Source organism: Orbicella franksi, chromosome 11, assembly GCF_964199315.1.
Source record: "Orbicella franksi chromosome 11, jaOrbFran1.1, whole genome shotgun sequence".
In the NCBI taxonomy this organism is placed as follows: Eukaryota; Metazoa; Cnidaria; class Anthozoa; order Scleractinia; family Merulinidae; genus Orbicella; species Orbicella franksi.
This window is the reverse complement of record NC_138155.1, coordinates 2,144,691-2,159,917: the sequence shown is the minus strand read 5'-3', so window position 1 is coordinate 2,159,917 and position 15,227 is coordinate 2,144,691. Positions and strand designations below refer to the sequence as shown.

The 15,227-nt window shown below is 40.8% G+C and overlaps 1 protein-coding gene across 1 annotated transcript; it reads left to right on the top strand.

Annotated features, from left to right (window-relative positions):
- The first annotated feature begins 1 nt into the window (after position 1).
- LOC145460151 (VWFA and cache domain-containing protein 1-like) lies at positions 2-15,184 on the top strand. Its single transcript, XM_081444885.1, has 15 exons — positions 2-2,090; positions 2,862-3,449; positions 3,875-4,019; positions 4,511-4,815; positions 5,619-5,751; positions 6,508-6,781; positions 7,018-7,214; positions 7,887-7,967; positions 8,896-9,214; positions 9,721-9,909; positions 10,025-10,368; positions 10,575-10,722; positions 11,188-11,441; positions 11,643-11,818; positions 12,103-15,184. Exons 1-15 carry the CDS (start codon positions 1,908-1,910, stop codon positions 13,147-13,149), a joined length of 4,383 nt encoding a protein of 1,460 aa, XP_081301011.1. The 5' UTR covers positions 2-1,907; the 3' UTR covers positions 13,150-15,184.
- Positions 15,185-15,227: the final 43 nt, after the last annotated feature.

Here is a 15,227-nt window from a genome sequence, read left to right as displayed (position 1 = left end):
ACTTGCAAATAATAATTCAGTTCCAAAGTATGCTTTTTAAACTGAATATTTGCAAAGTACTGACAAGCACAACAAAAAACCAGCAAAACAGCACAAAAACCATATTCTGGAAACAGCGGCTAACATATAAGTTATAATTTACTAATTTATAAGTTCACTTATAAATTAGTAAACTGAAAGATTGTGAATGATAGGCAGGGTCAATTGGCAATGAATGAATAGCTCATGGTCCTCACCTGCCTTCATTGCATATCCTCATATCACACCTCTGCTGAAGTTTCAGGTTCAAAGTGAGTTGTGTAAACTTAAGGGAGCTCTTTACCCAGAACAGTACTATGTAGGTCATATGAAATATCTGCCAGTTTAAAATTTATTATTTACGGCAAGTCCTGTGGTCAACAACACAATGATCATGTACTGATATTAACATTTTCTACAGTGGCTATTAAACATTTTGCCAAAAACAGTCTCCACAGCACTTCCTCGTGTCGACTCGTAATGACTGTGACAACTGAATTCAGAATAATCTAGCATGTAGTTGTATCCTAGATCATCTATAGTGAGATGTTTTGACTGCGATAACTAAATTGTAACAACATTTTAAAATACGAGCAGATGCACTATATTGAACACTTGCAGTGGTTCTTAAATCTTGGGCTTGCCATGCAGCTTTCTAAGTAGTCACTTGCATTATGTCATAATGATTTCTGTTTCGGTCTATTCCATTCTAAATTCAACATCCTAAACAGCACCATGCTGTAGCTTTCCTTGTTTGATCACTACGGTGTAAGTGGATAAATTTAGTTATTGGGAAATATAGCAAAGTTAATTCCAAGCCCATAGTCTTTTAAAATACCAGCTGGTAATTCAGCATTTGCTTCAAACACATTGGCTGGTTCTGGGTTGACAATTATGCGTAGCTATACACATGAAACACTTATTATTTATTGATGTATAGTCTGCCACTACTACCAACATTCAAAGAAAAACAGGCATAAAGAAGTGGGAGATCAAAAACAATCGGCCATAGATGACTGAACAATAACATCCGATCCAAGAGTGGTAAATTTCTGTTAGAGATAACAATTCAAGACAGGCAGTGACCTTGAAAGTGAAAATTCCCTGTAAATTAAATGATATCTTTAATGGACTAGCATCCAAAGCAGGATCCAAAATCTTGAACATCGGCCAAACAAACGAATGACATACGCACTACAAAAAGACATAGCACAAAAACATTAAGATGTAAAAGGAACAAGCCAAGCCACAACATTATACTCTTAAAACAAGGGTAGAAATCACACAATCAGTCCCGCGAAATACCGCCAACATCTGACAAATCAAGGGAAATGCCCCAACTTCGAGTCCGATTTTGACCGTTAAAACGGCGGGGTCCGCCTGGGCCAGCCGGACTTTTCTTAAAGTTCAACTCTCGACCTAGAGTTTCACGCAAAAATAATTCACAATACTGATCCCTATTACCCCGCAAACGACCAAAAGCTTCTTCAACTTCGCATGATTTCCATTGACTAGTTCTGATGCAAAAATTGCTTACCTGCACTTGAGGCGTGCCAAATAACTGGTCTAGATATTATACTAGCAGCTCCTAGAAAAGGTTCGCTTGTTTCTCGTGATGAGTGCAGAAATCGGTCGAGAAACGACAACCTATTCTCCATTCGCAACGAAAAATGTGTCCGCCATTGCTCCGGCTAAGACGACATATGATTGGTCGAATACTGTCACGTGGACCGTGTCCAACACCGCCTGACTGACCACGAAGAATCGTTATCATAATAACGGAACAATTAATTAACTGTATTTTCACGCAGTATTTTCGATGGCCCGCCGGGCATTTAAACTTGTTTTGACGGTCGAAGTGGGTAAAACTACGTTGACGGGTAAGCGGAATGATCGAGCGGACGATGAATGCTAGAAAAGTTCGCTTCGCAAGCGAAACTTTCTCCGTACTTTTACTTTCGGTTTTCGTTCTGCTATTAAGCCCAGTTGGTGCCAGCCTCCTTGATCCAACTCAAATTGGAAGGGAGCTGCAAACGTTTGCGAGGGATGCCCTTGGAGTGGATGAAATGCAGGTAAGAACAATAGGAAATGTTTGTAAGTCAGAGTGCATGATATCAGTTCAACTGTTGGTCTTACTGGTTTGAGTGAGGGACATGTAGCCTTAAAAAAGCTCAAACACAAGCTATCCGCATAATCAAAATCTCCATCCAAAACTTTTTCCAGCTCCTCTAATCTTCGTTTTCGAACGTTTAGGTCTGATTAGATTTACCACTCGGTTAATAGTTTGTCGCAGCGTTAATGTTCAATATCTCTCAAACTTCTTCCTTTTGGCAGTGTATTAATTAGGTTTTACAATTTTAGTTTAAAAAAAACTATTTCGAAATATTTTTGGCGGTTTTACCCAGTTATTCATAACTCGCTTGCTATTAACTTTTGAAAATCCGTCCAGTAGGACTGATTGGATTAAGTTGTGCTACACGCAAATGATGAGTCACTGAGGCGCGAAAGTTTTTTCACATTCATGCACGTTTCCAAAGAGGGTCATTTAATACTCTCCGGCTGACGCCGACTGGGAGATAATTTTTCACTTTTTGCTCAATTTTGCCGTTTTCTGCTTTGAAAATAGAACTCTGGTATAGCTCTTACCGAAATATTACTATTTTCCCGACAGTTTTTGTCATTTGTTGTCTAAATTTTCCACATTCATGCAAGTTCCCAAAGACGTTCGTTTTATACTCACCCGCCGAGGACTAAAATATGCATACATTCTTCTCCTATACAAAGAGGCTTATTATATCCTCTAAGTGAAGTGTTCTAACTGTTGCATATTTGTTATCTTTTAGAATTATTTTGACAGCCTTCAGTATCAGAAAAGGACCATAAAAGGAGAAGACATCACTCCACATCTAGTGGTGAAACTCTCTGACAAGTTCAAAACAAGGTTTGAGGTTGCCAAACGCCTGAAGAAAGCAGTCGAGGACTCGTACGCCAGGTCAGCGAAAGCTGCACCACAAACAGAATGCTGCCACGTCAACAAATCGACTTTGAAGTACGATGTACGATTTCGCTCAAGAGTGGATCTCGACAATGTTTGTTTGAAGATTTCAGGCAGCGCATCTCCAAACCCAATCCATTTAGACGAGGGCGTTTTCAAGGAAATGAAAGACATCTCGAAAACGTATCCCTTCATAAAGTGGCAGTACTTTGGATCAGAGCAGGGCGTCATGACCAACTTTCCAGTGTTTGACGACAAAGAGGAATGTGACAAGTATGATCCCCGTTACAGACCATTTTACGTGGAAACCGCCACCCCTGAAGCTAAAGACGTGGTGCTTGTTGTCGACATAAGTGCGTCCATGACAGGAGAAAAACTTTACATCGCCAAAGAAGCTGCGAAAACAGTTTTGGATACCATGAACCCAAAAGACCAGGTGGGTGATCAGGGGCATGCAACGGATTTGTCCCGTTATTATAATATCTGTTCGCAGGCCTATTTCCTGAACTACCCCCCGATGTTTACATGCGGATCCTAAACTCGAATTGGAAGTTTAGAGATGTTGGTTCTCGTGGATGAGGGAAATCCGGAATTCCCGGAGAAAAACCCTCGGAGAAGGCGAAAACCAACAACAAACTCAACTCATTTCTGGCAGGGATGCGGGATCGAATCCGAGTGACTTTAATTGGGAGGCGAGCACTCTCACCACTGCGCCATCCCTGCTCCACTGCGGCGAAAAACGTTATAAATTGTAATCGTAACGACCCAACCAGGGACCTCATGGCGATGACGATACGTGACTGATGCATTTGGGCTGCATGTGCACTGTCAGACCTTTATCATATTAATTTATTTCTGTAGGTTGGTATCGTGGCATTTAACAATTACGCTTCCACTCCAGGAGATGTTGGAGGCAAAAGTCGCTGCTACAGTGAAGGGTTAGCTTTGGCAATCCCTACAAATATCAGAAAAATGAAAAGTTATGTCGATGGGCTGGTGCCTCATGGTAAGACGAAAGATCAGTGATGTTGATATCTGTGTTTGTCGCAAGGGTATAAATCAAGTATTCTGGCCTCACTTAGGGTGTTCATGACAAAACGTCACTATTTTTAGTATCTTTAAAGGTGCACTCAAAGAAATAATAGTAATGTAACGTTCTTATTTTTGTCTTTAGGTTCGATATCTGCCTGTGTCTCGAGTCTCTATACTAGCCCAGGCTCCTTTCCCAAACAGCGGCTGGCAATCGAGCCTCTTCAGTTTTAAGTGATATCTTTTGGTGGTCAAATAAAGCTCGAGCCACGCCCAGATTAGTTCCCTTTAGGCGCTTAATTCAAATTTTTACGTTAAGCATCCCTTACCTTGTCATATGAGAGTTCGCCCGAATGCCTGCCTCGCCAAATGAACTTCACCCCCAAACACCGTTCGGACACGTTCGATCATGTCACCCCTTAAAAACTGTGAAGTGTAATTACTGCATGTGCTCTTTTTGATTTACAGGTCAAACTCAATACAGATTGGCGTTTGAAAAAGCTTTCAGTCTACTGAAAGGCTCAGTCTCTGAAGAGCCGGGAGAGAAGAAGAAAAGAGTCATTCTATTTCTGACTGATGGGGCACCTTCAGATGAAAACAAGGAACTGATTTTCCATACCATAAGAGATAAAAACTTTGAGCTTAACAATTCGGTCATCATTCTAACGTATGGATTTGGCAGTGCAGTGAATCAGACTATTCTGGAAGACATCGCCGAGCAAAACACAGCAAAATATGGTGCACCTGCAAGCACTTCTGTCGGAGACATCACGGTAATAAATGAAGTGTTAGTTCAAATGATATCGTTAACCGCTATCTGCGGCAGAGATGTTGCGACACTCGCCTGTTTGGCACGTTGCACGACATATTAGGGAGTTTTAATAACGACGACAGCAACGCCGAGGATGACGCCTTGCAAAAAATGGATTCATATTTTACCTTTGAATGTCGCAACTGTGTAGATCTGTTCAGGTTAAATATGAATGCGGTAATTCCAGGGGAAGATACAAAAAGCTAGCCACTGCGATTCACGTTTCCCAAAATACGTGGAACTTGGTCATTTCACGTTCTTGTTTTGCAGATGACGGGCATATGAAATGTTCCAAGAATCAAAACGTTCGTGCAGAACCGTTGCTTTGCTCGTTAAACCTTTTGTTTTGTGACGTTCTCGTTGGTGTCGCCGTCGTGGTTTGCTAAAGCCCCCTATTGCTTAACCAATACGGTCGAAGCTTTCTTAATGGACACCTCCATGATACGGAAACCTTTATGTAGCTATTTGTTTTACTGGCTATGAACATCATTTTAGGGAAACCATGATTCTTATCATCCTTAGTTACTTCTATGTTTTGGACACCTCCAAAATACAGAAGTTCAGCTGAGGCTTTCACATGTTGGCCAAAAAAGACGTTGAACTAAAACTGCCGTTTTACAAATTTGTACCACCGCTCGTCAACTGCGTTATCATTGAAGTTATCGATCAACGTCACTAAATTCATTAATTTAAACAGTCTATTTTATGGCTGGCCGGGCTATAACTTGTGAATGCATCTAATCAGCTCTTGCCTTATCTCTGTAGCGTGGAGAATACACTTATGTCGAAGACATCAAGAACCTAAGAATTAAAATGGGAATGTATTATAATTTATTCGCACTGGGAAAGCAGCTTGACCCAGTGGTGTCTGTGCCTTATGTTGACGCTTTTGGAACAGGTAGGATATATTCATCATAACAGTTTATACTTACGACTACGGTTTAAAGTGTATTAACGACTGTTTGCAGCTGTTTCATTTTCCCGAATCTCAAATCGTCGACCGCGGCTAAAAACCAGAAAGAGGGAGGCAGCGTGGTTAGAGCGTCGGATTTGAAATCCGTAGGTCCCGGGTTCAAATCCGGTTCTAACCGCTAGCTGATGTTGTTCTCGGTAGCCCCGAGTTCAACTTCTCGGCTGCAGTTTTAAATAGCCAACTGGTCTGCTTCCCGTCAGTTGAGATTCTTAACCTAGTTATGTTTATTTGAATAATATTTATCCTGTTTGTTTACATTGGCCCTGAAAAGTCCCAATGCATGGGGGAGTGGCAAATTAAGTATACAATGAAGTATACACAAAGAAAATTGCAGCAACAGCCATAGTCACTCCTAAAAGTACCTTGATCGGAAGCAGTATATCAGAAAAAAGGAATGCCTGCATCAGTGCCGGTTAAAATAACTGTAAAAAGTGTCTCTATTTCAAATGCGTGATTCAAACTGCGCCAATGGGATAAAAAAATTATTTTGACAGTACACTGAGTGTTCGTTACTAAATTGCCGCATCTTATCGAACAAAATAGTCATCATTAGCAGGTATTGTTGCTGCAGGTTGAATCATTTCATAAAGACTTCAAGATTTCCTTTAACAATTATTAACAATTTTCCCATGTCATCGGTTATTGAAGTACTGCACATGAATTCTTTATCTTCATTTTCAGGACTTCTTATGTCGATCACGCTCCCTTGTTTTCATGAAGGGAAGTTTATTGGCGTGGCAGGCACTGATATCAACATGGATGATCTGTTGTCAGATATCACGTTCTTTAATCAAGGTCAAAGCACCTATGCGTTTATGATCAGTAACTCTGGAAGGACATTAATTCACCCGCTCCTTCCAGCTCCAACCGATGCGTACGGGGACCCCGTTTTTCTGGACATAAGGACATTGGAACCAGAGGCAGAGTTCGAAGAGGTTTTCTATTCAATAAAAAGGTATGTTCACGGTTTAAAGTATGCCCCTTGCTGATTCACTTCCTTGTTGCGCTCAATAATCCGCCACAGCAAGTTCCGTAGAATATGCCCTTGCCTATTGATGCGTAGCATAGGCCGGAATCGAAAAAAAAAAAAATGTATTTTGATATTGGGTAAGGGACATTCCTCCCGTCTTGGAAGCTGATATTGTAACACTCTGGAATTTAGCAAGGTGCATCCATTTTGTTCTTTCCTAGTGAAAAATCTGGATCGAAAACATTTGTTGCTAAACGATTTTTGCCAAGAGGGGGGAAAGAGAAAGAAGGAGTAAGAGTAAAACAAGTTAATTCCACATACTTCTGGAGGCCATTAGCAGGAATTGATTTCTCTGTGGGCGTGGTTGTACCTGTTTCCCATGCTGAGGATCAACTTACCTCACTCAAAATTCCTACAGGTTAGTTTTTTTTATATATATAAGAACACATCAATCATTTGCAGTTCCCAGTAGATCAATTAAAGTTAGTGGATTCTTATGTTCAAAGCACTAGAATACATAAAGGATCTCCTCTGTCACAAGTCTAATCTGAGATTCTCATTACACTTGGTGACCGCGCCTTTTCTCGTTCCGGTCTATTTTTACGGAACAATTTGCCCTTAGCCATACGATCAAGCTCGTCTTTGGACATTTTTGAAAAACGAGGGAAAACATATCTTTTTAAAAATCGCTTATGTCTGTTTATAATTTTTGTAAATCTTAGTTACATAACCCGTTTATATTTTTGCAATTTTAGCACATTTTATGCTTTTTATAGATCTTTGTTTTACCTTGTTAGTTTTTTTTATATGTAAGGCGCTTTGAATATGTCATAGTATTAGCGCTATATAAATGTATTATTATTATTATTATTATTTGTGATATCTACAACGGTTTAAGGCAGCATTTTCGCAAACAGAAAATATAGTCCCTTGTCATCGAGTGCATGTACGTCTCCCAGCTAAAACGAAAATCAATGAAAACGTGCACTTGCATATGATGTCAGCCTAGGTGAAAAGGACGGACTGAAGTATTTATTGCTCTGATAAATCGTCCAACGTTTGTTCTGGTTTCGTTGTTGGTCTTCTACAGACTACACGTTTAAATATCACCGAATTGACCTGAATCATCCGGAGAAGCCGTGTTCTCAGTTTGGGACATATGCTGCTAAAGGTAGGTAGAGCAAAGCGGTCAGTAAATGCCTTGCAAAATAAAGACCCTCCTCATGATCTGAACCTATCCGATCTGATATGGACTGAACTGAACAAAGAGGAAGCTAAAATCTGCTTTCTACATTTATAGCTTTACCTACATTTGAGGGTTCGAAATCCAGTGGTTAATCACGTGGGCAGCTGGCACGACTCATCAAAAGAAACCAATTTTGTGTGATGAGTATTATGTTGGGTTTCTAAAGATATAACCTTATCATCAGGGATATCTAAAAGACCTGTTCCTCTACGAATCTGGTCCCTAACGAAAGTTCTGCAGGCTGTACAACCCAGCAGCACTCACCTAATGTAGTTATGTAACCTTCACCCTCAAAATTTACTTGCTGCCATAGTACTTGCATCTTGGTTGAGTGAGATGTGTTTGAGAGAAGTATTGAAGGATAGCCGCCCATCCAACCGCCCAATCGGTGGATTATGTGTTTAGTGACGTGTGCCCTTTATCACTAGAACGAGAGACGAAAACAAAGAAGGTTACAAATAATCATAGGTTTTAAAGAATGGCTATTGTTTCGTGTCCGTCAAATTCCCCAAAATATATTTTCACATAAGTGTGGCGATGGGCGAATTACTGTAAAATACAGAAAAAAGAAAGCTGTTAATGTGACAGTCAGTGGGCCACCCATTTGCACTTTCTTTCATAACGAGCTGTTGTTATAAGAACGTTCGGCTAAGCTTAGATTGACATGAATACTAGGAAGATACTAAGGACATATTCAATCTGAGACATTCACAGGCACTTAGAACATCGAGCTCTAAATACGGCACCGTACTCCACAACTCACTAAAAGCAAGCAGCAACAGCCTCAGAAATTAGACGTTGTCATAAAACGAAAATGACCGAATGAGGTTTAATAATAAGTTTTCTCTGATAGACACCACTGTAGTAAAGTTTGCTCCGGGAGCCTATTTAGACCCATACGAGTATATAGGCAAAGATGAGACAAAGGCTGACGTGCAGCTGCTAACTGCTTACATGAAAGACGACTCAGGAACAGTAAGAAATCCAGGCTTGAAGAGCGGCATCCGGGACACAGTGACTGCGACTTGGCACGTTCAAGACTTGTGGCTGCGTGACAAAACGGAACTCACGCAATATTTGGTCTGGAGATACATTGGTACATCAAATGGAGTTTTTAGATTAACTCCAGGTAGTGTGGAAGACAAAGGTTACGACCCAAGACAGAGACCCTGGTAAGAATAACTCATGAGGAATCGTCTTAGTTTACTTTCTGGGGCGATTCCAGCAGAATATGTCGTCACAAAAAAGGCTGTACTGAAAAGTTGATTTTAAACACTTGCTTTAGTATAGTATCACTGTATATTTCCAACGCCACGGGTGTTTTTTCTATTGCTTATAGAAAAAGAGTGCGAGTGTATCTGACTTCTTAAACCAGGCACACGATTGATTTCCCTATCCTGGACATGCGTATGTGATAGTGGTCTACCAGCGAATAGTCGATGATGAAAGAACAATCAGATAAATAGATTTGTAATGGAACAGGAGCGTCCAATTAGAGTATATGCACGAGGGCGGAATAACAGACTTTTGAGGTCAAATTGAGCCTTAACAAATTAAAATCAATTTTGTTCTCGATTTTATTTGATAGGCAATAAATATTCACCACAATGCAATTTTTTTTCCACTTCCAGCGCCTTCATTTTTAGCCAATGGTTAAAATTTACTACTTTTTCTTCAGGTATTATACAGCTTTGGCCCACACCGGTTTGTTAACTCTTACAACTCCGTATTTGGATTCGGGAGGAGCTGGAGTGGTGATTACCGTTGGTCGGGCGCTGTATCGAGGAGAACCGAGTCATATACATTACACAAACGATGAAGTTCTTGGAGTTATGGGGGCTGACTTTCCACTAACTTATTTCCACAGGTAAGAATTTATTATCACATGTGTTGGCCAATCAATTCAAATCTTGCCAAATTTTCACCCAAAGCTTTTATGTTTATAGCACAATATAAACTGTACTTTTATGTCTATTTTACAGGTTACTCACCGAGGTTTACCCAAAGTGTAAAGATACACAGACCTATTCCTGTTTCGTAATGGACAGCGCTGGCTTCCTTATCATGCACGAAGACTTCTTACTTTCATCAGCTGCAGCATCAGATGTTGAATACGTGCACATCACGGAGAAGGACAAGAACGTTGCAGAAGACCTCATCAACAAAGGATACCTGAGAAAAATGGGATGCCGTGACCTGGAAGAGATTCAAAGGCAAAGCTTTTACGAAGTCAGTTTACCATCAGGTGGAGTTGATGCTCTTAGAAATGGTGGACGATGTTTGAAGTACCAGCTGGGGCAAATTATAGGAACAAATGCCTATATAGGTTTGCAAATAATTTTTGTATGTTCGTTTTTCATCAGATTACCCAAGTTAAAATATTCGTCTGTACAGTTAACTGCTTCTCTATCTGTCTGTCTGTCTGTCTGTCTGTCTGTCTGTCTGTCCGTTTCTCTTTCAATCTGTCAGCCACCTAAAGAGTCAGCAGACCAGTCAGATTTTATTAATCTTTTTGTCAATGTTCATTCGCAGGGGTTGCTGTAAGAGAATCCTTCTGCTCTACAGAGCCTTGCCCCTGTTCTTTAGATAGGGAATGTTCTTTATTCAACTTGACGTGTGAATGCCCTTGCACCTCCCCCTTGGACTTCCGTTACTGTCGCAGTCAATTCCTCGACAGCAGGTTTGTTATCCATTTTAGTAAATTGTTTGAAAATCACAAATGTGAAAACAAAACGTTCGTTGAAAGAAGATTCTGTTTCAAGACCTAACGAGACATGTACCTCTTCGTATTAGACGAAAATGTAAAACAATAAGACATCTGTTATAGTTAACAGTTTTAAATAGAGAATAATTAATCACTTTCCCACCAGTATGTTTGTTCTATTTCATTTTTCACGTTGCTGATGATTAAACAAGATAGGACATACCTTCCGGAATTATAACCCTACCATGACACTATTCTTAGGAATCTCATTTCTGTTGCGAGATGATTTTACTTTTGATAAAAAATACCCAAGCGAATGACATAACTCCCTTAAATTTGCAAGTGACAGGCACGTGTTAATTAATTGGTAAGAAAGCGGGAGCATGATTCACGTTTATCAGATGTTGAGTATTAACTCTTCTTTTGTCTTATTCTTTTAAGCGATCCTATTTGCCCACCCTCAGTACCTGAAATACAACCAACGAGCAATCAGAACTCGCCAGTCCCTCAAAAGATATGCAAAGATCCTACGTCAGGATTAGAAAAATGTTTTGATCCTCGCTGCAGTGAAAGAAACAGTTCGCAAACATGCGAAGGCGTCGTTGGCTGCTATTGGTGTAAAAACGACAAAGATGATGTGCCATTAAAACAACCTTACTGCGCTAGTTCAGAAGTGTGCTATAGAGGCAGAGAAGGTAATACCATGTATTAAAGACTCGAATACGTCTTTCAGCCTCAGCTTTTCTTGTAGCAAATGCAAAGGCTATTAATATCACCTTGTGACTTGTAATATAGCTATTTTAATAGCCATTTGCTTCCTAGTCAACAATGCATAAGGCAAAAATAAGTATCCAAAAATCAATAGTCGTGAAATTGATTTGTTAATCTATGCACAGCTGATCAGGAACAATGTCCACTTGAGAGTACAAAGATCACGTCACAACCGCACCAAGTTAACAAAACCAGAAATAAATTTGTCGCTGACGATGAAGGCAGACGAACCGGAGTTATTGTTGGAACTGTGATTGCTTGCACTGCTGTTGTGGCTCTAATAGTGATATTAACGATCTTGGTAAGTCAATTCTTACCTGGCTATCATAGGATCCAGAGTTGCGTGTCTAAGGGGTCGAATGTAGGCGTACATATGACAATGAGTGGAGTTAAATTGTTTTAGTGTGTGTGTGTGAGGAATGAAAAAGTTATATTAAGGTAAGATGGTTCTGAGTGTTACCAACACTAGGAGAGCCACCTTTTTTGCTGAGACATGCTCCTAATGAATTGGGGTTTTTATGGATCAACTAACATCTAGAATTAAGGTTTCTAAACATACCAGCCCTTTCCAATTTGCTTCTATAGGTAATAAGACATCGCCGTAACCTAGGCGGACCACCTATGAACAAAAATAAGAGCGCTTCAACACGACAGATTATCGATCCTAAAAATCCAGATGTTGCTACTCGTCCTCCGGCACCTCTTCCGGAACCAGTGGATCTTGCATCTGATGAGGATTATGACGATCCAGATGAGTTGCAGCCTTCCCGTAAACCTTCAGTAATTTCTGTTCGGTGGCCATCACCTTATGATGAAATAAGAGCCCGGTTTAAACCTCCAGCCCTGCCACCTGCAAGGAAACCATCCACGACTTCCACCCAAATCATTCCTAGATGTGTAAGCTATCCGACATCATATCCTGAGAAAAGGAGCGAGATAGAGTCCAGCGGATATCCACAACCTCGCTTGTCTCAAATAAGAAGGACATCGGGCGCTGCCATGAACACTACTCCACTCAGTGCCGTAACAGAAATCCCCTCTACAGACAGTGAGGTACCATACGTTCTTGAAAAGAAACGCGCATCTCTTGTAATTCCACCTCCACCAATTTCTGAAGAGAAAAGGCCATCTGACGACAAGCCATTGATTCAGTGTGATAGACCTTCCTCACCAGCTGCTTACGAGAAAGGGGAGCACCAATATAGCAACTTACCCCCACCATGTCCTGAGCCTAAGAGCCCGTCTGATACCCATTTGATGCCACCTATAGCTGAAGCAAATGAGCAAAGTAACTCTAACAGGCCGGGTCTACGACGGCGCGAGAGTTGTGATTCAATCACCCTTGATCCTAATGGCTACATAACATTTATTGCCTCCGAAGGCGAAAGGCTATCGGAAGACCAGCCAGAGAGTCCTGCATCTGATACAAACATGCTGCCTGGTGGGCCTTCTTCGTCAGCTGTTTTGAATTCACCCGTCCATGAACCAAGGGACCCGTCTGATGACAGTTTGATACCACGCACAGCTGAAGCAACAGAGCAATGTGTCTCTAGCAGGCCAGGTCTGTCACAGCGCGAGAGCTGTGATTCTGTCGCTCTTGATCCCCAAGGCTACGTAAAGTGCATCTCTTAGAACGCAGCACCGGACCCAGTTTGAAAGATTATTCCCAAACACCGAGACTAAGTAAACGGTTAGAACCTGCGAGCGTTGTCCGAGGAAGGAGAAAATAAATAACGCGGTGCGGTCGCGTCGATGTCACTAAACTGTATCAAGTATAGTTTTGACAAATTATAAATTGTTACTAGCTTAAAAATATCGGTATAGCCTCCAAAGTTATGGTCTCGAAAGTCAGGAGAAGCTCCTGTCTCTTATACCATGGACTGTCAGTATCTATTAGTGTATGATCACTTTACTAACCAAGATACCACTGCAAAAGGAATTTTAAGGTATTGGTTTGTGATATCGAGTAGCTATAGTCTACAACGTATTATTGGCAACTCCGAAGATAAGCCTTATAATCTAGACCAGGACAAAAGTTGCCATGAACTTTTGTTCAAATGAAGTGGACAATTTGCACTATTCTGCTTTTCTCATAAAAGATGGAATTATTTATATACTGTAGTTATCAATTTGCAGTAGGTATTTAATTAAGGCATTTTGGTAGTAGGTTGAAATAAACCGGGTTGAAAAAGAAACTGAAAGCTGTATCTCGTTTTTACAGTCCAAATTGTTGGGACTCTTGACTGTCTCGCCAGCAAATGCAAGTTGTCTTGACTTCTCCCTCCCCACGTCTAGTACATTGTCGACTTGTACCACTGCAATGTTTTAACACTTGTTTTGGAACAACAACTTTTGAACCGCGTTAAAGTATTTATCTCTGGGTATATTTTGAGAAGCGTTCCATGGAGGACTCTTGTTCCCCAATGCAGTTGACAACTCTCCGTTACCATTTCGTCTCCTGCCTTCTCATGGTGAAGGGGGTGTTCTGAAAACGTAGCTAGCTGCGTGGATAAATAATAACTCATGTTCTTCTCTTTCGTTTCATTCCACGGATGTTCGACGTATCGTTTCTGTTCTAAAGTTCTCGTAGTAGGTGTTTTTCACATGCAATCATCAGAGCTCCCGCTGAATCATTCCAAAAATATGCACTATCAATCAGTTGATAATGAACAGTGTAGAATGCACCCCTGTTTCCGGAAATTTGATGAGCTTTCTCAAAATGTCATGCTTGCGTAGAAAATAAAATCATGCAGGCTGAATACTTCATGACGATGTCTATTAGGGCAAGTAAAGCAAGAAAATGAAAAAGAAAAAAAGAGAAGAAAACCATGTCTATGTTATCCGCGGACGTACAATTGGAGTAAAGATTCCCAGATGGAATCACTCCGGTTGAAATAGTAAGGTTAACCAGATCCGTGACCGATTCACTATAACTGGCGCTGCATCCTTCAGAAGTCTCGCTGCGAGGCCATCAAGCCCCGTTGCCTTAGTCAGCTTGAGTTTTGTTAGTTCTTTACACAAGACATTAGTTGAGACCTTTTGAAGTACAGGGCCTCTATGGATACTAGCCTCGTTGCTGAATGGGCTACCCTGGTTAAATAAAGTTACTTGCTCGCTTGCTCGCTTGCTTGCCTGCCTGCCTGCTTGCTTGCTTGCTTGCTTGCTTGCTTACTAAGCAAGATTTTTTTTGGGGGGGTATAGCACATGGGTCGTAACCACGTTAATATATGTTGGTTTCTTTATATATTAGTTCAGTTTAGTAGAGCGGAGAGAGATCATCAATAGGGAATTGAGCAGGGTCCCCAGTCTTATCCATCAGCCGCGAATCTCAGTGTATGGTCTTAATTTGAAGCTGCGATCTCGTAAATAACATAAATATCTTAGCTTTAGGCGAGATGGTAGCGGTAAAGGGCACAGCGGAAGTGTAACCCAGCACGACCAATATAAACGTTTACTTTTTTCCAAAAGCTAGTTATGAAACTTCTGGAGAAGGGGACTAAAAGAGAAACACGATAAGGAACAGAGTGAAAGAAAACGATGGCCCAAAACACCACGTGGAAAGGAAGTATACTGCAGCATTCCTTCAAACAGGAAATGTTGCCGTGTGAACAGGCAATGATTTTGTCAATCTTCAAACCTTTGAAGCATGGAAATTATTTAAACACAGTTTCCCGAATTCTTCTTCTAATAAAGACAGTTTTAGGTTGATT

Excerpts from the sequence above, each read along its gene's own strand:
- LOC145460151 (XM_081444885.1), top strand. The coding sequence starts at position 1,908 with ATGATCGAGCGGACGATGAATGCTAGAAAAGTTCGCTTCGCAAGCGAA. Across the intron at positions 4,020-4,510 it reads CGATGGGCTGGTGCCTCATG|GTCAAACTCAATACAGATTG; the intron begins GTAAGACGAAAG and ends TTTGATTTACAG. Across the intron at positions 11,819-12,102 it reads TAGTGATATTAACGATCTTG|GTAATAAGACATCGCCGTAA; the intron begins GTAAGTCAATTC and ends TTGCTTCTATAG.